This window comes from Oryza sativa, chromosome 10, assembly GCF_034140825.1.
Source record: "Oryza sativa Japonica Group chromosome 10, ASM3414082v1".
Classification (NCBI taxonomy): Eukaryota; Viridiplantae; Streptophyta; class Magnoliopsida; order Poales; family Poaceae; genus Oryza; species Oryza sativa.
This window is the reverse complement of record NC_089044.1, coordinates 17,542,367-17,567,457: the sequence shown is the minus strand read 5'-3', so window position 1 is coordinate 17,567,457 and position 25,091 is coordinate 17,542,367. Positions and strand designations below refer to the sequence as shown.

General features: G+C 47.2%; 2 protein-coding genes and 1 pseudogene across 2 annotated transcripts; 2 read left to right on the top strand and 1 right to left on the bottom strand.

The window, feature by feature from the left end:
* Positions 1-2,174: 2,174 nt before the first annotated feature.
* On the top strand, positions 2,175-4,307 carry LOC4348811 (xyloglucan galactosyltransferase KATAMARI1 homolog). Its single transcript, XM_015758336.3, has one exon. It carries the CDS (start codon positions 2,296-2,298, stop codon positions 4,156-4,158), a length of 1,863 nt encoding a protein of 620 aa, XP_015613822.1. The 5' UTR covers positions 2,175-2,295; the 3' UTR covers positions 4,159-4,307.
* A 1,636-nt stretch (positions 4,308-5,943) lies between these two features.
* On the bottom strand, positions 5,944-8,225 carry LOC4348810 (xyloglucan galactosyltransferase KATAMARI1 homolog). The gene has a single exon (XM_015758438.3). The coding sequence runs from the start codon at positions 8,020-8,022 to the stop codon at positions 6,247-6,249; it is 1,776 nt and encodes a 591-aa protein (XP_015613924.1). The 5' UTR covers positions 8,023-8,225; the 3' UTR covers positions 5,944-6,246.
* Positions 8,226-14,054: 5,829 nt separating this feature from the next.
* On the top strand, positions 14,055-15,214 carry LOC136353589 (uncharacterized; annotated as a pseudogene).
* The last annotated feature ends 9,877 nt before the right edge of the window (positions 15,215-25,091 follow it).

Sequence of the window (25,091 nt, the reverse complement as noted above, 5' to 3'; positions counted from 1 at the left end):
TATAAGTAGTGAAGGCCTTTTGTATGATTATGTAGTTGCTATGTAATATGATGAGCAAGTTCATATTTGAGTAAAGTGCATTGGCGGTACTTAAACTTGTAGGGTTGTGTCATATAGGTCCCTAAACTCTCAAAATGCATGTCTTTATCCTAGAACTTGTTAAAGTGTATCATCTAGGTCCCAAATTGACACATCCCCTCTAGGATCCTACGTGGTGCTGTGTAGCAATACCACATGGACGTGACGTGTCTTTTTTCTTTTTTTTTTCTTTTTCGTTTTCTTCTCATTCTTCTTTTTTTTTTCCTTTTTTCTGCACGGGTCACAGAGAAAGGAGAAGAAAGGGAAAAAGAGAAAAAAAAGAAAAAGGAAAAAATAAATGGGTCCCATTCGCCAGTCAATATAATGCCATGTCATGTCTGTGTGGCATGCCACATCAACGCCACATAAGATCCTGAAGGGATTGTGGCGATTTGGGACCTAAATGACACACTATGATTAGGATTTGGATATGCATTTTGAGAGTTTAGGGGTCTAAATGACATACCTCTACAAGTTTAAGGACTGTCCGTACACTTTACTCTTCATATTTTATCATGCTACTGTGATTTCTCTTAATATGTAAAACATGAGATAGCTGCACGTTATACCAAAGATACCTTTGTTTGTATAAAAGGGTAAGTTGATCCTTTACACTAATACCTAGTTGTTTGATATACTGTGAACTATCACATGTTATGTCAACTTATTCTGAAATTCGTTTTCTTTTTGTGAACAGTTACTCTGCCACAATTAGCAAGGTGGACATCAAAATACCGGACAGTACCTTGCCACACCAAATCAGGAGCAAGTGATTGGAGAAATATGAAGCATTTTCTTAGAAGTTAATGTTATATAGTGCCTAGTACTTCTTTAGTTACCTGCATGCTATTCGAAGTACAGCTCCTGTTAGGAAGACCTATGACGACTTGCACATTTGTGTGCCTACTTGGGTTTTGGTTGTTGCCAATGTACCCTACTGGCACATCTCTGTCTGATTCTGCACTTTAATATCTGAATTACTGATAGACCACCTCTTCTAAACTTGCCATCAAAATGAGACCATACAATATCTTCGTTGCATGGTACATTTGGTGATGTCACATTTCTTAATCATGATTTAAAAAATAAATTGGAAAATTCGGTTTAATTAATTTGTGTTAACTTCAACAGTAATTGAAAAATGTCTTAAAAAGGGTAAGCATAAAAGAAATTTTAATTAGTTAAACATATATTACATGTCTGTGGTATATAAAATGGAACACCATTAGTGATTACAAATTAAATGCTACTCCTATTTTTTTTTAAGTTCAGCTCTCACATGAAAGATATATAGCCCATACAGAGGTATAGCTCTCTTGGATGGTTGGACTTTTTTTAGCTCTTTTCAGTTTAGTTTCCTTCTGTTTTGTGGTATAATGTCCGGGAACCTGGGTGATGGGTGTTGATATAGGTTGCCTTTGTAGGGCGAGCTTTTTCAAAGCTTTGAGTTAATTAGGCACTAATCGGCACAATTTTATAGGAACTGATCGCTGGACAGATCAACATGTTTGACTAATTACATAGTGTATTGATCCCAAGGCAGATCAGATCGAAGGCACACACTCATATATATGCCCCTAATTGTGTGTAGCAATACAATTGAACTTTCAAATCGATTTAATTAGTGCTGTACTCTCGGAGAAAAGAAATTATGTAATGCTACTACTAGCAGCTAGTACTAGTACTAGTAGCTTTCGGCAAACAGTGTATGCGTCAAATTTTCGATTAAAAAACCTTGCAATCATAAATCTCCTGAAAAAAAAAAATTAAAAACCTTGGTAAACTTCGTCCCAATTAATCGGATTCTCCTGGTCGATCGATCTCAGTATCTCAATGCTCTGATGCGCACCGCCACGCACTTCATTAATTTCATGTCTCCTCTAATTTCCTCCTGAACCCTAATTAATTAACCAACCCCGATTCCCTTTTTGACGTTGCTTAAGCAAAGCTGACTTTGGATTTCTCATTTCTCAACCCGCATGCACGTGAATCCCTTCTTTGTTTAAGCATTCCTAGGCTAATCACCGACTAATTAATTAATTAATTAATCATCCTTGATTCTGTTAATTCCAGTGTTAGAGATCCACGTCGTGTTGATCATGTCGATGACTAGCTGAGCACTGAGCCAGTGAGCTCTGCCACTCGTAGTAGTCGATCGCCGGCGATCGATCTTGCCTCGCCGGAGAAGGAGAGAAGACGTCACGCCGGCGGCGGCACATGAAGCGGCACAACACGGCGGAGGTGCCGGTGCCGGTGAGCTACGGCGGCAAGGTGGAGAAGACGATGGGTGGGGCTAAGCAGGGGCGCGGCGGCGGCGGCGGCTGCTGCTCCCGCCTCTGGTTCATGGTCGTTCTCTCCGCCACCGTGACGCTGCTGGTGCGCCACTGCTACGACTCCGGCGTGATCGGCCACGGCGCCGCCGCCGGCGGCGTGGTGCGCATCGAGCCGGTGCACCGTGGTTTGTACCACACTCGGAAGGCGAGCCCGGTGGATCGCGGCGGCGGCGGCGGCGGCACGTCGTTCTCTGGCCATTCGCCGTCGCCGCCCGACGCCGGCGGCAGCGCGAAGCCGGAGTCTCCGCACGACAGCGGCGTCAAGGCGCCGTCGGAGCTGACCACCGTCGAGCACACCAAGCAGCCGTCCGAGCCAGCTTCTACCGGCACGGAGTCGGATGATGGAGGCAAGCCATCGTCGGCGTCGTCATCCTCGCTGCCGGCGGCGGCGCACCCGTTCGCGCGCGCGCTCGCGGCGGCGGGCGACAAGGGCGACCGGTGCGGCGGGCGGTACGTGTACGTGCAGGAGCTGCCACCGCGGTTCAACACCGACATGGTAAAGAACTGCGCGACGCTGTTCCCGTGGACGGACATGTGCGCGTTCACGGCGAACGGCGGCTTCGGCCCGCAGATGAGCGGCGGCGACGGCGGCGTGTTCCAGGAGACCGGGTGGTACAACTCCGACCAGTACACGGTGGACATCATCTTCCACGACCGGATCAGGCGGTACGAGTGCCTCACCGACGACCCCTCCCTCGCCGCCGCCGTGTACGTGCCGTTCTTCGCCGGCCTCGAGGTGGCGCGCCACCTCTGGGGGTTCAACGTCACCACCCGGGACGCCATGGCGCTGGAGGTGGTGGACATCATCACGTCGCGGTCCGAGTGGCGCGCCATGGGAGGCCGCGACCACTTCTTCACCGCCGGCCGCACCACGTGGGACTTCCGGAGGCTGAACGACGGCGACGCCGGCTGGGGCAGCAAGCTGTTCAGCCTTCCGGCGATCAAGAACATGACGGCGCTCGTGGTGGAGGCGAGCCCGTGGCACCTCAACGACGCCGCCATCCCGTTCCCGACTGCGTTCCACCCGGCGAGCGACGAGGCCGTGTTCGTCTGGCAGGACAAGGTCCGCCGCCTCGAGCGCCCATGGCTCTTCTCCTTCGCCGGCGCGGCGCGCCCGGGCAGCGCCAAGTCCATCCGTTCCGAGCTCATCGCGCAGTGCAGGGCGTCGAGCGTGTGCTCCCTGATGGAGTGCGCCGACGGGCCGAGCAACAAGTGCGGCTCGCCGGCGAGCTACATGAGGCTGTTCCAGAGCTCCACCTTCTGCCTCCAGCCGCAGGGCGACTCGTACACGCGCAAGTCGGCGTTCGACGCCATGCTCGCCGGCTGCATCCCGGTGTTCTTCCACCCCGGCACGGCGTACGTCCAGTACACCTGGCACCTGCCCAGGAACCACGCCGACTACTCCGTCTACATCTCCGAGGACGACGTGCGCCGCAACGCCAGCATCGAGGAGCGGCTGCGGCGGATCGCGCCGGCCGCCGTGGAGCGGATGAGGGAGACGGTCATCTCGCTCATCCCGACGGTGGTGTACGCGCAGCCGTCGTCGAGGCTGGACACGATGAAGGACGCGTTCGACGTGGCGGTGGACGCCATCGTCGACAAGGTGACGAGGCTGCGGCGCGACATCGTCGACGGCCGCGGCGAGGAGGAGAAGCTGGAGATGTACAGCTGGAAGTATCCATTGCTGCGAGAAGGGCAGAAGGTCGAGGACCCCCATGAGTGGGATCCATTGTTCGCGTTCGGTTAGGTCATCGTTTCTATTACTTTCTACTGTCACACTGTTACACAATACAAGGTTAATTACGTGTTTGAAAGAAGTTTGGGAATACTTGTAATGCAATGGAACGAATAATTTCCAGTTTTACCAAAAGATGAACAAGTTCGAAGAAATTGTTTTGTACCGTTTGTTGTTTCTATCAGGTATCCTGCATATATAGAAGGGTGAAAATTAAAGCCAAGATGTGACTACTGCAGCCAAAAGTTGGCAACATCCTTATTTGATCCTACTGGAATGGAAGTGCTTAGCAAATTTGAACAGCTTAAAAGAAGCAGAACTGAAACTAACCGGTTTGAATTGTGGCAATTCTTGTAAGGGAATCATTCCATGCAGTAGTCACCAAAAATGCGACTGAAGCTTGCAATTTTAAGTTAGAAGAAAGAAAGTTGCGAAATGTCACGTAGCCTAGTGGTTGTAGTGACCTGAATAGCACTCCAAGGCCCTGAGTTAAAAGTTAATGCTGAAAAATAAACAACAATGAAACAACATCAAAATCAACTCTAATGTTAGGTTTTAAAATTCAAATTTTGATTACAGCTACGACACCAAACGCCGCGATGACTATGCCAAAATGAAAATAGAGAAATGAACTGATAATCTTAATTAATGTTTGTCTGCTGACACTCATATTGACCAGTTTTAGTCTTTGGATTGTGAAAAGAGCTTCACCATGGCAGGGTGCCGAATTGGTATTATCTAATCTTTCATTGCTACATGAAGCTTGCATAATAAAAACAAAAATTAGGAAAATGATGCCAGGTAGTTCGTACTATCAAATTGGGATCAAGCCCGTCGCGCGTGTAAAGCTAAAGCCCTGGAATAACTGATGAAAAAGTAGAAGAAAACAGAGAAGAGAAGGGCCAGCTTGCTGATTTTCCTTTCGGCTTTGTCATTGGGCTGTAAGCTAGCTTAGCGGGCAGCAGCAGGCTTGGCCCAGGCGAGCAGTGCGTACAGTAGGATGGAGGCCCTAACACAAGTTTTTTGAGCCTAGAACCGCTTCGACTCGGCTCAGGTAACATATGAAATTCTTTAAGTTTGTTTATCTTTTGGTAAAGTATTAGAAATTATTCATCGCGTTGCATCATATATATCCAAAAAGAACGTTATAAGCCGTGTGTATAACACTATGACAGTACTCCTAATCAAGAATTAGTAGTAGAGAGATGCATTATTCAGAGCCAAATTTGATCGTGAATTACACGTTTTATTCAAAGTCAAATTTATTGTTTTTATTTCAATTTATAAATTTAAATAACATATCACATATTAATCTATCTAATTAGTTTTATTTTCAAATCTTTCGATGACTTCTCAAGAGACATGAAAAACGACATCCCTTTAAGATGAATAGACTTTCCATTAGTATCATGGCTACATTTGCAGGAATATTAATCTGTTTACTGTCAGCTTCTCTATCGCACTGGGTGACAACTTAAAAAGTATGCAATGTGAAAGCATAGATATACTTGGGAAATAGAGGTGATATGAGTGTGCTCAACAGATTAAAACATACTCCCTGGTTTTAAAATATAAGCATTTATGTGATATAAAATTTATACCATAATATAAATACTTTTAGGACACTAAATCCAACAACGAAAATCATAAATTTTCAACTAATGGGATTCTTGGGAAAGAAATATAAATAATTTAAAAAATAAAATTTGGCAATAAAAGTGACTAGAAATAATATTTTCTCTATGCCTTAGTTTTTCTAAAGAAACTAAAAATACTTCAATTTTAAAACGGAGAGAGTACATACTAAAAGGCAAGAATGCGATAGATTGAACTCTAATTTAGTTAGAGATCTTCCTAGTACAAAAGGTTGACAAGCAAATATAGGAGAAAGAAAAGAAAGAAGCTATCCTAGTACCTCCCATCTTGCTCTACAAAACTACAAATAGCGAAAACTATTCTAAATTTTCGAGGAGATATTCTTTCGTTGTTGCATGTCACTATAAATATAAATAATTTTTTTAAAACACAACAAGATAATTTAATTTGTGATAGATCACTTCACAAACATGAAGGTCAAATTTAATTGGTAGAAATGGTGAGCTAGGCGAACGCGAACAATGAATCCCACTCATGGGGGTCCTCGACCTTCTGCCCTTCTCGCAGCAATGGATACTTCCAGCTGTACATCTCCAGCTTCTCCTCCTCGCCGCGGCCGTCGACGATGTCGCGCCGCAGCCTCGTCACCTTGTCGACGATGGCGTCCACCGCCACGTCGAACGCGTCCTTCATCGTGTCCAGCCTCGACGACGGCTGCGCGTACACCACCGTCGGGATGAGCGAGATGACCGTCTCCCTCATCCGCTCCACGGCGGCCGGCGCGATCCGCCGCAGCCGCTCCTCGATGCTGGCGTTGCGGCGCACGTCGTCCTCGGAGATGTAGACGGAGTAGTCGGCGTGGTTCCTGGGCAGGTGCCAGGTGTACTGGACGTACGCCGTGCCGGGGTGGAAGAACACCGGGATGCAGCCGGCGAGCATGGCGTCGAACGCCGACTTGCGCGTGTACGAGTCGCCCTGCGGCTGGAGGCAGAAGGTGGAGCTCTGGAAGAGTCTCATGTAGCTCGCCGCCGAGCCGCACTTGTTGCTCGGCCCGTCGCGGCACTCCATGAGTGAGCACGCGCTCGACGCCCTGCACTGCGTGATGAGCTCGGAACGGATCGACTTGGCGCTGCCCGGGCGCGCCGCGCCGGCGAAGGAGAAGAGCCATGGGCGCTCGAGGCGGCGGACCTTGTCCTGCCAGACGAACACGGCCTCGTCGCTCGCCGGGTGGAACGCCGTCGGGAACGGGATGGCGGCGTCGTTGAGGTGCCACGGGCTCGCCTCCACCACGAGCGCCGTCATGTTCTTTATCGCCGGAAGGCTGAACAGCTTGCTCCCCCAGCCGGCGTCGCCGTCGGCCAGCCTCCGGAAGTCCCACGTGATGAGGCCGGCGGTGAAGAAGTGGTCGCGGCCTCCCATGGCGCGCCACTCGGGCCGCGACGTGATGATGTCCACCACCTCCAGCGCCATGGCGTCCCGCGCGGTGGCGTTGAACCCCCAGAGGTGGCGCCACACCTCGAGGCCGGCGAAGAACGGCACGTACACGGCGGCGGCCAGGGAGGGGTCGTCGGTGAGGCACTCGTACCGCCTCATCCGCTCGTGGAAGATGATGTCCACCGTGTACTTGTCGGAGTTGTACCACCCGGTCTCCTGGAACATGCCGCCGCCGCCGCTCATCGGCGGGCCGAAGCCGCCGTTCGCCGTGAACTTGCACATGTCTTTCCACGGGAACAGAGCCACGCAGTTCTTGACCATGTCGGTGTTGAACCGCGGAGGCAGCTCCTGCACGTACACGTACCGCCCGCCGCACCGGTCGCCCTTGTCGCCCGCCGCCGCGAGCGCGCGCGAGAACGGGTGCGCCGCCGCCGGCAGCGAAGATGACGCCGACGATGGCTCGCCTCCACCGTCAGACTCCGTTCCGGTAGAAGAATCGGTCGTCGCCGACTTGTGGTCGACGGTGACCGGCTTCGCGCTGCCGGAATCGGAGAACGACGGCCTGGCGCCGCCGCGATCGGCTGGCTTCACCTTCCGGTGCACCGGCTCGATGCGCACCACGGCGGCGGCACCATGGCCGAGGCCGGAGTCGTAGCGGTGGCGCAGCAGCATCGTGACGGTGGCGAACACGACGAGCACGAGCCAGAGGCGGGAGCAGCAGCCGCCGCTCCGCCACCGCCTAGCCGCTCCACCACCCATCTTATCCACCTTGCTTCCGGTCTTCTCATCCCGCTCGCCGCCGTAGCTCACCGGCACCGGCACCTCCGCCGCGTTGTGCCGCTTCATGAGAGCATCAAAAGGAGAGCGTCGCCGCCGCCGCCGCCGCGGGCGTTGTCTTCTCCGGCGAGGCAAGATCGGTTGCCGACGAGTAGAACCTACTAGTGGTCACTGCTCAGTAGCTCACTGGCTGACTGGCTCACTCACTGCTCAGGTGGTCATGGACATGGTCAAACGCGACGTGGATCTCTAAGGGCGATTAGTGTACCACTCACACTAGGAATCTAGGATTAACCGAGCAAGGGGCATTAACTAGTCGGTGATGAGCTTAGGAATGCTCAAATAAACAAGACAGAAGTCCGGAACTCCGGATTTTGTGCAACCTGTTCCAAACCATTAAATGCACATTTAAGGCCCCTTTTATTCGCAAGGTAGAAAAAAAAAACAGAGAAATAGAAAAAACATAGAATTCTAACAGGAAGTGAAGTGTAAAACAGAGAATTACAAAACACAGGAAAAACACAGGAATGGTCGTTTAAAAGGAGCGCAGGAAAACGCATAAATCAGATGAGAGAGATAGACTCAAAGGAAATTTACTCAAAGAGGTTGGAGCTCTTGCTAAATTTTCTCCAAAATCCACATGCAATGTGTCATTCCATAGGAATTTCATAGGATTTGGAAAGCTTCAATCCTTTGAATCAAAAGCCAAATAGAAAAATTTTCTATAGAATTTGAATCATATAAAATTCTATATAAATCCTTTGATTCAAAGAGACCCTTAGATTTATGAATGCTAAGGTTTTTTTTAAAAAAAATTGGGCAATAACTAAGTGATGAAGAAATAGAGATTATGAGAGGATCTTAACGAGTAACGAAAGTTTTTTTTTTTATGAATGCTAAGTCATATTTTGGACTTTTGGCACTACGACGATCAATCGGGAAAGAAGGGGGAATCATTCGAGATACACACTGCAATATGTGAGGTTCATAAGCTAAAAAAAAAACTTAGGATGCGTTTGAATCAGATCATGAGCTGAGCTTTTTAACGACATGAAAAACAGACGAGTCATTACAATATAATTAGTTAAGGATCAACGATTACAAATTTAAAACGGACTGCTAAAAATATGTCGATATTTTTTTTGCCTAATCTCAGTCGGTTTTACCGTGCGTACGATTGCTCTACGTGACTACACGAGACTACATGTCTTAGGTTGTGCTTGTTCGGACCGTTCGATTTCTTCTCAAAATCATCTCCTATACTGCTCATGCTTTTGCTTTTTAACTTTTCCAATGTAGTAAGATTTAAATTTACACCCCACTTACACATGTAATTACTATATGTAATTTTGAGACTTGCATATAAAATTTTGGAACTTATACATTATAAATACACTAAATTTACATATATAATTTATGAACTTATAATGTAAATACATGTTAACTATTTTTTGTGAAAAATATGACACCATAAATATAGCTACTCTCATTTAAAAAATAAAATTATTTCAATTTTTTAAAGAAAACTTTTATATAAAAGAATATTTAAAAAGACGTACCGTTTATGCTTATAGAAAGTGAGATAGTAGCTCTGGTTACATATTGTATAGGAACGCTCTCTCTTTCCCTCTATGTGTCTTTTGTACCCGTTTTCTACTTTTTTTGTTTCATATTATTAAACGTTTTAGATTTTAAATACATTTCATATAAGTGATTAGATTTATATGTACGTAATTAATTTAGATGAGTGATGAAGATACCAAACCGTCTTAATGTATGGAGGAAGTAGTTTGTACCTCTTCACTGCACGTAATAGTCGACGTTGTTGAGCTGCACATAATTCAACGTTAAGGAACTCCGGTTAAGGAATAAGTTCACCGGAGATCCCTCAACTTAACATCGAGATTTTTTAAAGTCCCTTAACTACAAAATCAGAAATGTGTACCTCTAAACTTACACAAACCGTATACTCAAGTTTTTATGGCAGTATATATTGGTGGTTTTGTTGACGTGACATCCTAGTCAGCAAAAAAATAAATAAAATAGTACATGGGGCCCACATGTCAGCTGCCCTCTCCTCTTTTCTTCCTAAGCCGGCGTCAGCACAGACCTCCGTCGCTCCCTCGGTGCAGAGCGGAGAGCGCCGTGGCCATTGACGACCGCAACGGAGCATCAGCTTTCGCGGGAGGCGAAGGCAGGAGAGGGAGGGAGATGAGGCATTCACTCGAGTGCCCAGCCGTCGAGAAGTAGCCCGGGATGGTCGTGCCCGGCGGTGGCGGTGGCGGTAGCCCAGAAGGACAGGACCGGCGACCACAGGGGTCTCCACGGGGATGGTGCCGCTCGCCGGGTCGTCCAGCCGCCCGGTCATTGTTAGAAATTAATCTTGTTGTTTCTTAATTTCAGCATGTTTATCTATATGCATATGTGTGTGTTGCATGGTCTGGAGAGCTAGCTATATGTACGTGGGTGCTGCATGGCTTAGTGAGTAGTGGTTGGCAGTGAGTAGTGAGCCAATAAAGAGCCAGTAGATGAGAGCACATGTATGTAGCTTAGTTAGTTAGCCATGCATAATTATGGGCTAGTGATTAGCCGAGTCTTGCACAAGATTAGGAGTAGGAAGTGGTCAGTTTGCATGCATGCAGGTTAGTTGGTTGGTTCAAGCAACGAACGTCGGCGAAGACTCAGTACTTGTGAAGTTGCGGCCAAGTAAACGGGACGTGGGCGTCGTGTGTGGCTTGAGAAGCGGAACAACCAGCTTTGTGTATGTGCTGTGTTATAAATAGCTGCTCATTGTAATCATTTTGTTAAGAAGAAGAAAAGCAAGAGAAAAGGCACCAGTTGCGTGCTTGTGCCACAAATACTCAGTGTTCTGTGTTCTTCTTTCTTGTGCTCTTCACGCGTAAGTGTGATTTGTGTTCACTGTGTTCGCGTGAGTTGCTTTGATTCCCAACATTTGGTAGCGGTAGCGGTAGCGGCAGTGGCGCCGACGGCAGCGGCACTGATGGCGGCAACAATGGCGGCCAGCAGATCATCGTGCAGAGGGTGATGAAGGAGACGGCTGGCTCGGTGGTCTACCCCATGTTGACGCGCACCAACTACACCGACTGGGCTCTCGTCATGCGCGTGAACTTGCAGGCTCAAGGTTTGTGGTCGGCAATTGAGCCCGGCTACGCGGAGTACCAGGATGACAGGATGGCACTCTCCGCCATCCTCCGTGCCGTGCCGCCGGAGATGTTGCCGACTCTGGCGGTGAAGGATACGGCCAAGGAGGCGTGGGAGTCGGTGAAGACCATGCGCGTTGGTGTTGCGCGTGTGCGAGAAGCGAAGGCGCAGACCTTGCGGAATGAGTTCGAGTTGATCCGCATGAAGGAAAGTGAGTCTGTGGATGAATTCTCGATGAGGCTCAACGCCATCGTCAACAACCTCCGCATGCTCGGTGACCCACTGGAGGAGGAGAAGGTGGTGCAGAAATTTCTTCGTGTTGTTCCTTCTCGGTTCGTGCAGGTGGCCATTGCAATCGAGCAATTGCTTGATTTGAAGACGCTGTCCATCGAGGAGGTCACGGGGCGCCTCCGAACTGTGGAGGAGCGGTACAGGCCCGGTGACAATGATGGTGGCGTTGATGGCGGCCGCTTGCTCCTCACCGAAGAGCAGTGGCTGGAGCGTAGGAGAAATCGCAAGAAGAACGGCGACACGTTTGACAAGTCAAAGGTCCGTTGTTACAATTGCCAGGAGTATGGTCACTACTCTTGGGAGAAGAAGTGCCATGAAACAAAGAAGAACCATCAGGCGCACCTTGTGGTTGCGGATGCCGACGACGAGCCGACGCTGCTTTGAATCCAAGTGAGAAGGTGTCAAATAAAGACAACAAGATTAGGGGGTGATTGTTAGAAATTAATCTTGTTGTTTCTTAATTTCAGCATGTTTATCTATATGCATATGTGTGTGTTGCATGGTCTGGAGAGCTAGCTATATGTACGTGGGTGCTGCATGGCTTAGTGAGTAGTGGTTGGCAGTGAGTAGTGAGCCAATAAAGAGCCAGTAGATGAGAGCACATGTATGTAGCTTAGTTAGTTAGCCATGCATAATTATGGGCTAGTGATTAGCCGAGTCTTGCACAAGATTAGGAGTAGGAAGTGGTCAGTTTGCATGCATGCAGGTTAGTTGGTTGGTTCAAGCAACGAACGTCGGCGAAGACTCAGTACTTGTGAAGTTGCGGCCAAGTAAACGGGACGTGGGCGTCGTGTGTGGCTTGAGAAGCGGAACAACCAGCTTTGTGTATGTGCTGTGTTATAAATAGCTGCTCATTGTAATCATTTTGTTAACAAGAAGAAAAGCAAGAGAAAAGGCACCAGTTGCGTGCTTGTGCCACAAATACTTAGTGTTCTGTGTTCTTCTTTCTTGTGCTCTTCACGCGTAAGTGTGATTTGTGTCCACTGTGTTCGCGTGAGTTGCTTTGATTCCCAACATTTGGTAGCGGTAGCGGTAGCGGCAGTGGCGCCGACGGCAGCGGCACTGATGGCGGCAACAATGGCGGCCAGCAGATCATCGTGCAGAGGGTGATGAAGGAGACGGCTGGCTCAGTGGTCTACCCCATGTTGACGCGCACCAACTACACCGACTGGGCTCTCGTCATGCGCGTGAACTTGCAGGCTCAAGGTTTGTGGTCGGCAATTGAGCCCGGCTACGCGGAGTACCAGGATGACAGGATGGCACTCTCCGCCATCCTCCGTGCCGTGCCGCCGGAGATGTTGCCGACTCTGGCGGTGAAGGATACGGCCAAGGAGGCGTGGGAGTCGGTGAAGACCATGCGCGTTGGTGTTGCGCGTGTGCGAGAAGCGAAGGCGCAGACCTTGCGGAATGAGTTTGAGTTGATCCGCATGAAGGAAAGTGAGTCTGTGGATGACTTCTCGATGAGGCTCAACGCCATCGTCAACAACCTCCGCATGCTCGGTGACCCACTGGAGGAGGAGAAGGTGGTGCAGAAATTTCTTCGTGTTGTTCCTTCTCGGTTCGTGCAGGTGGCCATTGCAATCGAGCAATTGCTTGATTTGAAGACGCTGTCCATCGAGGAGGTCACGGGGCGCCTCCGAACTGTGGAGGAGCGGTACAGGCCCGGTGACAATGATGGTGGCGTTGATGGCGGCCGCTTGCTCCTCACCGAAGAGCAGTGGCTGGAGCGTAGGAGAAATCGCAAGAAGAACGGCGACACGTTTGACAAGTCGAAGGTCCGTTGTTACAATTGCCAGGAGTATGGTCACTACTCTTGGGAGAAGAAGTGCCATGAAACAAAGAAGAACCATCAGGCGCACCTTGTGGTTGCGGATGCCGACGACGAGCCGACGCTGCTTTGAATCCAAGTGAGAAGGTGTCAAATAAAGACAACAAGATTAGGGGGTGATTGTTAGAAATTAATCTTGTTGTTTCTTAATTTCAGCATGTTTATCTATATGCATATGTGTGTGTTGCATGGTCTGGAGAGCTAGCTATATGTACGTGGGTGCTGCATGGCTTAGTGAGTAGTGGTTGGCAGTGAGTAGTGAGCCAATAAAGAGCCAGTAGATGAGAGCACATGTATGTAGCTTAGTTAGTTAGCCATGCATAATTATGGGCTAGTGATTAGCCGAGTCTTGCGCAAGATTAGGAGTAGGAAGTGGTCAGTTTGCATGCATGCAGGTTAGTTGGTTGGTTCAAGCAACGAACGTCGGCGAAGACTCAGTACTTGTGAAGTTGCGGCCAAGTAAACGGGACGTGGGCGTCGTGTGTGGCTTGAGAAGCGGAACAACCAGCTTTGTGTATGTGCTGTGTTATAAATAGCTGCTCATTGTAATCATTTTGTTAACAAGAAGAAAAGCAAGAGAAAAGGCACCAGTTGCGTGCTTGTGCCACAAATACTCAGTGTTCTGTGTTCTTCTTTCTTGTGCTCTTCACGCGTAAGTGTGATTTGTGTCCACTGTGTTCGCGTGAGTTGCTTTGATTCCCAACAGTCATCACCGGCATCAGGTCCTCGAAGTCCTCGCCGAAGATGCATCTGGAGAGGGGAAGGGCGGTGGCCGGCCACCTCGACTCATCTATCTTGAGCAGCATAGGCGGTGGGAGAGATGAGACGAGGCGAAGGCGGCGGCCGGCGGTGCAGACCAGTCGTCGTCCGTCTCGACCTCGCCGGCCGCCCCGTCCTCGTCCTCAACTTCGCCGTGCCCGCCCGTTCCCACGCCTCCCTTCTCCTCGCTCTTGTTTTCGATGTCGTGGGCCGCGCCGTCGTCGGCCTCAGCCTACCCGAGCCCCGCCTCGACCTCGCCGGTCGCGCCGTACTTCGCCTCCGACCCCGCCTCATGCGTCCCGCTACCGCCGCCGTCGCTCCGCTGCTGCGCTCGCCCCCCGCTGCTCTGCCCGCCGTCAAGCCGCAGGTGGTGGTGGAGCGCGTGGTGACGGTGGAGTACCTGGAGCGGGGGCTGCTCGGCAAGTTCTCGGACTCCTTTGCCTTCGACTTCGACTGCTCCCAGAGCGGCATCTAGTCCCCGCTGAACAAGGTGCCCTGCGCGTCGTCACCGCACTCCGGCGGAGGCGGGGCCGAGGGCTCGAGGGACTTCCTCATCGCCAACCCGAAGCGCAGGGCGAGGGCCGCCATTGGGGGCAGGTCGTTGAGGTCGCAGCGCCGGCGGCCGAGGCTGTGGTAGGAGGACGGCTCCTTCCTGAACCTCCACAAGACGGGCCGCGCGAGGCTGGACTTCTCACCGCCGCCGCCATCACCTCTCCCAGCCAAGGTAGCTTTCTGCATACAGATCCCCCCATCTTTACGCTTCATGAATCATATCCGCCATTACGACGAGGCTTCTGCTGGTTGGATTCTTCAGGAGGCGGGTGCTCAAGGCGGCGATCAGGAAGTTCAAGTCGCGGCAGGGCCGATCCCGGCCGGCTCCCATGCTCCAGATGATGCTGCCAACACTATGATCAATCGATCGATCGATCTCGTGGTTCAACTTGTTCAGTTCGATGTTGAAGAAGAGAAGAGAGAAGACAGAAAAGAGAAGAGAAGGAGAAGAAAAGAGAAGGAAAACGATGTGCAGCTGATATGTGGGCTCCACATTTTTTTTTAAATTTTTTTGCTGATTAGGATGCCACGTCAGCGAAACCACCCATATATACTGCCATAGGACCTTGATATGTGCACATTTCTGGATTTGTGGTTAAGGGATCTTAAAAGATCTCGATGTTAAGTTGAGGGACCACTAGTGAACTTATTCCTCCGGTTAACAAAGCAAGCTGCACTAGCATTCACCGCATAGCAACCCAGCCCACCTGAAGCTAAGAAGAAATTTCGGCCCATCATCCACGGGACATTGCGCCAATCCAAAGTCTAAAGCATCAGCGACCAGGATCGGGGGAGATTCCGGCCCATGAATCTCACGGGCTCCGCTTGCTTCGAAACAGCCCACAGGGGCAACCGTCCCATTGCCTCGATCCCTCCATGAAGATGCGACACAAAGATCGAGGCTACCGATGGTCTGTACAAAGAAAGGAAAAACATTTTGCCAGCTTCACCGAGCAATTATGACGATATACATATTGCCTTAATTCTTTTTAAATCCCCCGTGGCAGCTGGTTTTAGAACTGGTGGCCATCGTGTAGGGACTGCTTACCCGAGTATCTCCGCGCCAGCTTTAAGTTTCGAGTGGTAGCTGTGAAAGGAACGAAACTCTTAGGTTTTCAACTCTGCGCTCTCTTCGGTCTCAGTGGTTCTGGAGTCCATCCTCTCGGAGGGCCATCTATGGTCTTTAGTTGACGTTCCCGTTTTTGAGGGAGTGTAGCGTAGCTATACACCTTCCCGCTGTTTGGAGTTGCATTTAGCTACCGTAGTAGTCTTTTTCCTAGTTTCAATTTCAGTTTTGTTTTGCTTTTTCTCCTTTTTCCCTGGCATAAACCGGTCTGGCTGATTGCGGTGTGTAACAAAAACTCTTTTTCTTCTAATATATTGACGTGCAATCCTTTTATGTATTCGCGAAATTTTTGTTATAATGGAATTAAATACATATGGCCTCACCGATCCTGAAATTTCTTTACCGTTTCCCATCTTCGGCTATTTCCTTGCATGTACCTAGCATGGAAGTCTTATTTTTTAATTAATTTCAGTTTCATACAGATGAGTATGATAGGAATTGAATTTTCAGTTTCGTATTGGTGTATGATAGGAATTGAACTTTTAGTGATGGATGTATGACTTTTATTTCGTTGTACATAGGAGGAAAATTCCCTCCCAATTACTTATCCCTATACAGGTATTAAAAGGTGGGAGTTTACTCTTAAACTTTCCTTCCCAATACCTCTTAAAACTCACACATTCACCAACCAAACAATAGAATTAACTAGGGGATTTCCCCACGTAGTTTTGCATGGAGTTAGATTTAATATACAACTTTGAAAATTTCTTTCTACATGTATCATTATATGTAGAAGTGTATTTAAATGAGAACGAAAATTAATGGTAAGAAATATGGACATAGAAGCGAAAAACGATTTTGCTGTCCTACCGACCGTTCCCGAATTTTAGCGTATTATGGAAAATACTTTTTATTATGTTGATTATTGTATTTCTAAATACGCCTATCATATCTATGGTTCATTTCTCTATTTGACCCATGGTTTAGAGGACCATCAACACCTCAACCAGATAATGAACTTGAGTGTATGGTAGAAAGGTACACAATTTATCATTTATTCAATGTAACATTATATTTATTTTGTTATATTATATAGTTTTGCAAAGTTAAAATGTAGTTTTACAATTTAATGTTTTTTATATGTATTACTAGTTTTCAGTTGATGCCGACATTTTTCTGTCCATATAGTCTTGTTTATAGTTTTTTATATCTTCGATACCGTTTTTGTTTTTAATTTATTGTTTCCAATTTCGTTTCTAAGAAAAATATGGTTATGAAAATGGTTGAGCCGTTTTTCCGATCATTTTCATCCATATGAAGCATCTAGGCCCCCGGTGTTAATTTTGGTAATTAATGACAAGCACTAATTGTGGACAAACCGTTGTCTTTGAGCTATATATTTTAAGTTAGGTCTACGTCATATGCGCGCATGGATGATTATGGATGGATTAAAATTGACGGCGCAAAGCAAAGGGAAAGAAGACGGTAAAACTAGCGCTTTAATTTAGAATTGATCGAGGTGTAGGACGATCAAATTTGCTAGTTTAATTTTAGTTTCGCCGTACTATTAAGAGGGGTAATGACCTAGCAAAGAGATGATTTTAATTGCCACATTAGGTCATTGCATTTTCATTTGTGCTCTCTTTTTCATTACACAAATTCACTGGGTTCGGCCTGACCAGGGGCGGTCAGACCGGCCACATAGTGGCGGTCTGACCGGCGTGCCCTGGCCGGTCAGACCGGCTACATAGTGGCGGTCTGACCGGCGGCACTTTCCCGGTCAGACCGGCCTCCTGGAGGCTGAGATGATGCTGCTCGGGATGGCCGATACAGAGCCGACGGAGCCATAGTCAGTCAGACCGAGCCGATGGCGGTCTGACCGAGCCGAGGCTGTTATGACCGGCCACCCCATGTCGGTCTGACCGGCTAGGCCGATGGGGCCCTCTGACAGGGCTACAACGGCTAGTTTTCTAGCCGTTGCAGAGTAGCACGGTCTGACCGGCCGCATACCTCCGGTCAGACCGGCAGAGCACAGAGTTGGGGGATTTCGCCCCCAACGGCTAGTTTTGGTGGGTGGGAGTATAAATACTCCCCCACCAGCAGCAAGGGGGCTCTCTTGGCACCCAATTCAATTGCATACACTCCTTGCACCTCTCTCACACTCACTTGAGCTTTGTGTTCATCTATCTAGTGTGTTAGAGGGTTGTTTAACCAAGAGTCAAGTGCATTTGCTTCCATTGTAGAGCTAGTGTGGCACTTGATCATCTCCACACCGGGTCATTGCTTGTTACTCTTGGAGGTTGCCGCCTCCTAAACGGCTTGTGGAGGAGTTGCCCGGTGACCTCTCTGAGAAGATTGTGGAGGAGGCCCGGCGCCGGTTTGTGAGTGGTTTGGAGTTCACCACCTTCGGAGTGAAGGAAGAACTACCCCGAGTGATCGAGGCTTGGGTAGTCCTCTCTGTGGGCCGGCTCCCGTCTTGCCCACCCCTTGACGAAGGGGGTGTGCGGTGGCTTCGTGGTTGAGCGGTGGAGTTGGGCTCGCCTCAACGGGGAGTAGGAAACCGGCGAGTTTCCGAACCTCGGTGAAAAATCTCTTGTCTTATTGTCTCATTTGATTGTCGCATTTACATTTGTGCAATTTACATTTCTAGAGACACACTTGAGATCATATCACCCTAGGATTGCAAAACATCAACATAGGAGCGTGATTTACTTTCCTAGAGATATATTTGAGCCACTATCACCCTAAGTTTGCAAAACATAACTTAGTTGCTTAGTTAGAGTTCACCCTCACCAAGCCTAGCAACTTAGGTTAGATTTGATTAGGTGTTATTTAGTTTTAAATCGCCTATTCACCTCCCCCTCTAGTCGACATCTCGATCGTACAAGTGGTATCAGAGCTTGGTCTCTCTTGATTGGGCTTCACCGCCTAGAGAGAAGATGTCGAACGAGGTGAACCATGTAGGGAAGGCTCCCATATTTAATGGCACAAACTACTCCACTTGGAAAATTAAAATGTCTACTCACCTCAAAGCTATGAGCTTCCATATTTGGAGTATTGTGTATGTAGGCTTTGCCATCACCGGCACACCCTTGACGGAGATTGATCACCGCAACCTCCAACTCAATGCCCAAGCCATGAATGCCTTGTTCAACTCTTTGAGCCAAGAGGAGTTCGATAGAGTGAGCAACCTTGAGACCGCATATGAGATTTGGAACAAGTTGGCGGAGATCCATGAGGGTACAAGTGAGTACAAGGATGCCAAGCTTCATTTCCTCAAGATCCAATATGAGACATTCTACATGTTGCCTCATGAGAGTGTGAATGACATGTATGGGAGGCTCAATGTCATTGTGAATGATCTCAAGGGGCTTGGGGCAAACTACACCGATCTTGAGGTTGCCCAAAAGATGCTTAGAGCCCTACCGGAGAAGTATGAGACCCTTGTCACCATGCTCATCAACTCCGACATGTCAAGAATGACACCCGCAAGCCTCTTGGGGAAGATCAACACCAATGACATGTACAAGTTGAAGAAGAAGGAGATGGAGGAAGCCTCACCCTCTAAGAAGTGCATTGCTCTCCAAGCCGAAGTTGAAGACAAGAGCAAGAGTAAGGTGAATGAAGTCAATGAGGACTTGGAGGAAGAGATGATCCTTCTTGCTAGAAGGTTCAATGATCTCTTGGAAAGGAGAAAGGAGAGAGGAAGGGGCTCCAACTCCAATAGGAGAAGAAATAGAAGACTCAATAAGACTCTCTCCAACTTGAGGTGTTTTGAGTATGGTGAGAAGGGACACTTTGCTTCCAAGTGCCCTTCCAAGGATGATGATGGAGACAAGTCATCCAAGAAGAAGAGTGGAGGCTACAAGCTCATGAAGAAGCTTAAGAAGGAAGGGAAGAAGATTGAGGCTTTCATCGGGGAATGGGACTCAAATGAGGAGAGCTCCGCCTCATCCGGGTCTGAGGAAGAAGGTGGTGATGATGCAAGCTCCAAGAAGAAGAAGATGGTCGTTGTTGCCATCAAGGAGGCTCCATCACTCTTCGCTCCACTTTGTCTCATGGCAAAGGGTTCCTCTAAGGTAACATCTCTTAGTGATAGTGAGAGTGATGATGATTGTGATGATGTTTCCTATGAAGAGCTTGTGAGTATGTTTGAGGAGCTCCATGCTTATAGTGAGAAGGAGATTGTCAAGTTCAAGGCCCTAAACAAGGATTATGCTTCTTTGGATGTCTTGTATGAGGAGCTAAAGACCTCTAATGAGAGACTCACCATTTCTCATGAGAAGCTTAAGGAAGCTCATGACAACCTCCTTTCCACTACTCAACATGGAGCTCACATTGATGTTGGCATATCTTGTGATTTGCTTGATGATAGTGCTACTTGCCATATTGCTCATGTTGCATCATCTAGCATTTCTACCTCTTGTGATGATCTTATGGATATGCCTAGCCCTTGCTCTAGTTCTAGCTCGTGTGTTTCTATTTGTGATGCCTCACTTGTTGTTGAGAACAATGAGTTTAAGGAGCAAGTGGCTAAGCTCAACAAGAGTTTGGAGAGATGCTTCAAGGGTAAGAACACTCTTGACAAGATTTTGAGTGAGCAACGGTGCATCCTTAACAAGGAGGGACTTGGATTCATTCCAAAGAAGGGTAAGAAACCTTCTCACCATGCCACTCATTTTGTCAAGAGAAATGGTAAGTATTGCTCCAAGTGTCGTGAGGTTGGGCATTTGGTGAGTGATTGCCCCGGAGGTAAGCCTCCTAAGACATGTATGTTTGATTCTCATTATATGCTTAGGAAGGCTCATGATGGTTGCATTGTTGCTAGATATGTGGGTTCCCCTATACTCGGTGGTAAAAAGAATGTTATTTGGGTGCCCAAAGCTTTGGTCTCTAACCTCCAAGGACCCAAACAAGTTTGGGTACCTAAAAGAGCTTGATCTTCTTTTGTAGGTGAACTACCGCACCGGTGGGAGCCATTGGGTGCTTGATAGTGGATGCACTCAACACATGACCGGTGATAGGACTATGTTCACCACATTTGAAGTAGGAGGGAATGAACAAGAGAAAGTGACATTTGGAGACAATAGCAACGGAAAGGTAATTGGGTTAGGTAAAATTGCTATCTCCAATGATTTGTCAATTGAAAATGTCTCTCTTGTTAAATCTCTAAATTTCAATTTGCTTTCGGTTCCTCAAATTTGTGATCTTGGCTTGTCATGTGCCTTCTTCCCACAAGAAGTTATTGTTTCTAGCCTTCTTGACAAGTCTTGTGTGTACAAAGGTTTTAGATATGGAAATCTTTATTTGGTTGATTTCAATTCTAGTGAAGCAAATTTGAAAACTTGTTTAGTTGCAAAAACTTCATTGGGTTGGCTTTGGCATAGGAGGCTAGCTCATGTTGGCATGAATCAATTGAGCAAACTTTCAAAACGTGATCTAGTTGTGGGCTTGAAAGATGTGAAGTTTGAGAAAGATAAGCTTTGTAGTGCTTGTCAAGCCGGCAAGCAAGTTGCATGTTCTCATCCTACTAAGAGTATCATGTCCACATCTAGACTATTGGAGCTCTTGCATATGGATTTGTTTGGCCCAACAACCTATAAGAGCATTGGTGGTAATAGTCATTGTCTTGTGATTGTTGATGAGTATTCTCGCTATACTTGGGTGTTCTTTTTGCATGATAAGTCTATTGTTGCCGAGCTTTTCAAAAAGTTTGCAAAAAGGGCCCAAAATGAATTTAGTTGCACTCTTGTGAAAATTAGAAGTGACAATGGTTCCGAATTTAAGAATACCAATATCGAGGACTATTGTGATGATCTTGGTATCAAACACGAACTTTCCGCTACCTACTCACCTCAACAAAATGGTGTAGTGGAAAGGAAAAATCATACATTGATTGAGATGGCAAGGACTATGCTAGATAAATATGGTGTTTTCGATTCCTTTTGGGCGGAAGCCATAAACACCGCTTGCCATGCAACCAATAGGCTTTATTTGCATCGTCTCTTGAAAAAAAGACTTCCTATGAGCTAATTGTTGGGAGGAAGCCAAATGTTGCCTATTTTCGAGTTTTTGGTTGCAAGTGTTATATTTACCGAAAGGGTGTTAGACTAACCAAAGTTGAAAGTCGGTGTGATGAAGGGTTTCTTCTAGGTTATGCCTCAAATAGCAAGGCATACCGGGTCTACAACAAGAACAAAGGTATTGTGGAAGAAACCGCCGATGTTCAATTTGATGAGACTAATGGCTCCCAAGAGGGGCACGAGAATTTGGATGATGTAGGTGATGAAGGCTTGATGAGAGCTATGAAGAACATGTCTATTGGAGATGTCAAGCCTATTGAAGTGGAAGACAAGCCATCCACCTCCACTCAAGATGAGCCATCTACTTCCGCCTCGTCAAGTCAAGCTCAAGTTGAAGTGGAGGAGGAGAAGGCACAAGATCCACCTATGCCTCCAAGAATACACACCGCTCTTTCCAAGGATCACCCAATTGACCAAGTGTTGGGTGACATTAATAAGGGTGTTCAAACTCGATCTCGTGTCGCTTCGATTTGTGAACATTACTCGTTTGTTTCTTGTCTTAAGCCAAAACATGTAGATGAAGTTCTTTGTGATCCGGATTGGATGAATGCTATGCATGAAGAGCTCAACAACTTTGCAAGAAACAAGGTGTGGATTTTGGTTGAAAGACCTAGAGACCACAATGTCATAGGGACAAAGTGGATCTTTAGGAACAAACAAGATGAGAACGGATTGGTGGTGAGAAACAAGGCAAGGTTGGTGGCGCAAGGTTTCACACAAGTTGAAGGTTTGGACTTTGGTGAAACTTTTGCCCCCGTGGCAAGACTTGAGGCTATTCGCATCCTTCTTGCATTTGCATCATGCTTTGATATAAAACTATTTCAAATGGATGTGAAAAGTGCTTTTCTAAATGGTGAAATTGCCGAACTTGTCTTTGTTGAACAACCTCCCGGTTTTGAAGATCCTAAAAATCCTAACCATGTTTACAAACTCTCAAAAGCTCTTTATGGTTTAAAACAAGCTCCTAGGGCTTGGTATGAAAGATTGAGATATTTTCTTTTGTCAAAGGATTTCAAAATTGGAAAAGTTAACACCACTCTTTTCACAAAAATCATTGGTGATGATTTCTTTGTGTGTCAAATTTATGTTGATGACATCATATTCGGTTCTACTAATGAGGTATTTTGCAAGGAATTTGGTGATATGATGTCTAGGGAATTTGAGATGTCCATGATTGGAGAGTTGAACTTCTTCCTTGGACTTCAAATCAAGCAACTCAAGGATGGGACGTTCGTGAGCCAAACCAAGTACATCAAGGATCTACTCAAGAGGTTTGGCTTGGAGGATGCGAAGCCCATCAAAACACCTATGGCAACCAACGGGCATCTCGACCTTGATAAGGGAGGTAAACCGGTAGATTTAAAGCTTTATCGTTCCATGATTGGTAGCCTGCTTTACCTTACCGCATCTAGGCCGGATATCATGTTTAGTGTTTGCATGTGTGCACGGTTTCAAGCCGCTCCTAAGGAGTGTCACTTAGTGGCCGTGAAAAGGATTTTAAGATATTTAAAGCATTCCTCTACTATTGGCCTGTGGTACCCAAAAGGTGCTAAATTTAAGCTTGTTGGCTATTCCGATTCGGATTATGCCAGTTGCAAAGTGGATAGAAAGAGCACATCCGGTAGTTGCCAAATGCTTGGTAGATCCCTTGTGTCATGGTCATCCAAGAAACAAAACTCCGTAGCCCTCTCTACCGCCGAGGCGGAATATGTTTCGGCGGGTAGTTGTTGTGCCCAATTGCTTTGGATGAAACAAACCTTGTTGGACTATGGTATATCCTTCACCAAAACCCCACTCCTATGTGACAATGATCGTGCCATAAAAATAGCCAATAACCCGGTCCAACATTCTAGAACCAAGCATATTGACATTCGCCATCACTTCCTAAGAGACCATGTTACCAAGTGTGACATAGTCATTAGCCACATAAGAACCGAGGATCAACTAGCCGACATTTTTACCAAGCCTCTTAATGAAACCCGCTTTTGCAAGTTGAGGAATGAGTTAAATGTCATAGACTTCTCTAATGTGGCTTGAGATGGTGCACCATGGTTGCTTCTTTTGCATATTGTATATTTGCTCCTATTTGCTCTTATGCTTTGGACTTATTGACATTTGGTTCTTCATTGCGAAAATGGAGCATGTCACATTAAGGGGCAGTTTTGGACTCTTGCATGTGCTCTACTTCCTTTTATATGTGAGCAAATCAACTAAAAGTGCTAGTAGTGTTTTCAAAATGCCCAAGTCAATATAAGTCAAAACTTTTGCAAAATCAATGAAATTTGAAAACTATCTCTTGGAAAATGTTTCAAAAGGGTCCCTATATGTTTTCCAAGCCTCACTTTGCTAGAAAAATGATTTTTGAATGAAAAATGCTATTTTGGCTCTCTTTTGAAGAATCTAGATTTTTGTTTTTGGCCAAAATGAGATTAAACCCCAAAATGAGTTTGAGAAGGAATCTGAGAAAAGTTTCAAAACAAAGTTGGTAGAGAGGAGGATTTGAAATGTTTTTGGTATTCAAATCATATTCAAAAACCAAATATTCCAAAAGTTGTTTGAAAATCAAATTCGCCCAAAAACCCCTATAGACCATAAATGGTCACCTCCTAGCACTCAAGTGAGTTTTGTTGCAAATCTTCATAAATTTCAAATATTATGAATGGTTGGCAATATTTCAACTCACATATTTCAAAATTGCTCCAAAAATCAAATTTTTGTTGAATTTTATTGTGTGGGGGTAGCCGAACTGTGCAAGGGCTGTGCACAGTCGGCTGGGGGCCAGGCGGTCTGACCGGCGCTATATGCGCGGTCTGACCGGCCTGGTGGCGGCGGTCTGACCGGCCTCTAGGGACCAGTCTGACCGGCTGCACCCTGGCGGTCTGACCGGACGCGTATAGCCGGTCTGACCGGCCAGGGTTGGTGGGCCCAGGACTTTGTCCTTTCTTCCTCCTCCTCCTTCTACCCGACCCCTCCTCATCCCATCTCATCTCTTCTCTTCTCCAACTCGAAAAAACTCCTCCTCTCTCCTCTCCCAAACCCTAGACACCTCCCTCCACTAAATCCATCCGGTTCAACCGTCAAAATCACTCCGGTTACACCGTAAGTGAATCTCCTCCTCTTCCTCTCTCTATTCCATGGATTGATTTGAGTTCTTATTGAGTTTGTGATCCATGGCATGGAACCCTAGGTGAAGGAATAGGTGCTCATCGATTTGCACCAATAGAGGGTAGTTTCTTGGTGTGATTCAACTCCTTCAACTGGTAAATCCCTCTCCCTTTTGTGCATTGCTCTCAAATCGGTCTATTTCAATCTTTAGGGTTAAGGGTAGTTTCCCCTTTGCTTCAATAGACCTACACCTTGATGTTCTAGTTCCAATCTTGTGCAACACTGTTCTAGC

Coding starts and splice junctions, on each gene's coding strand:
- LOC4348811 (XM_015758336.3), top strand. CDS start 2,296: ATGAAGCGGCACAACACGGCGGAGGTGCCGGTGCCGGTGAGCTACGGC.
- LOC4348810 (XM_015758438.3), bottom strand. CDS start 8,022: ATGAAGCGGCACAACGCGGCGGAGGTGCCGGTGCCGGTGAGCTACGGC.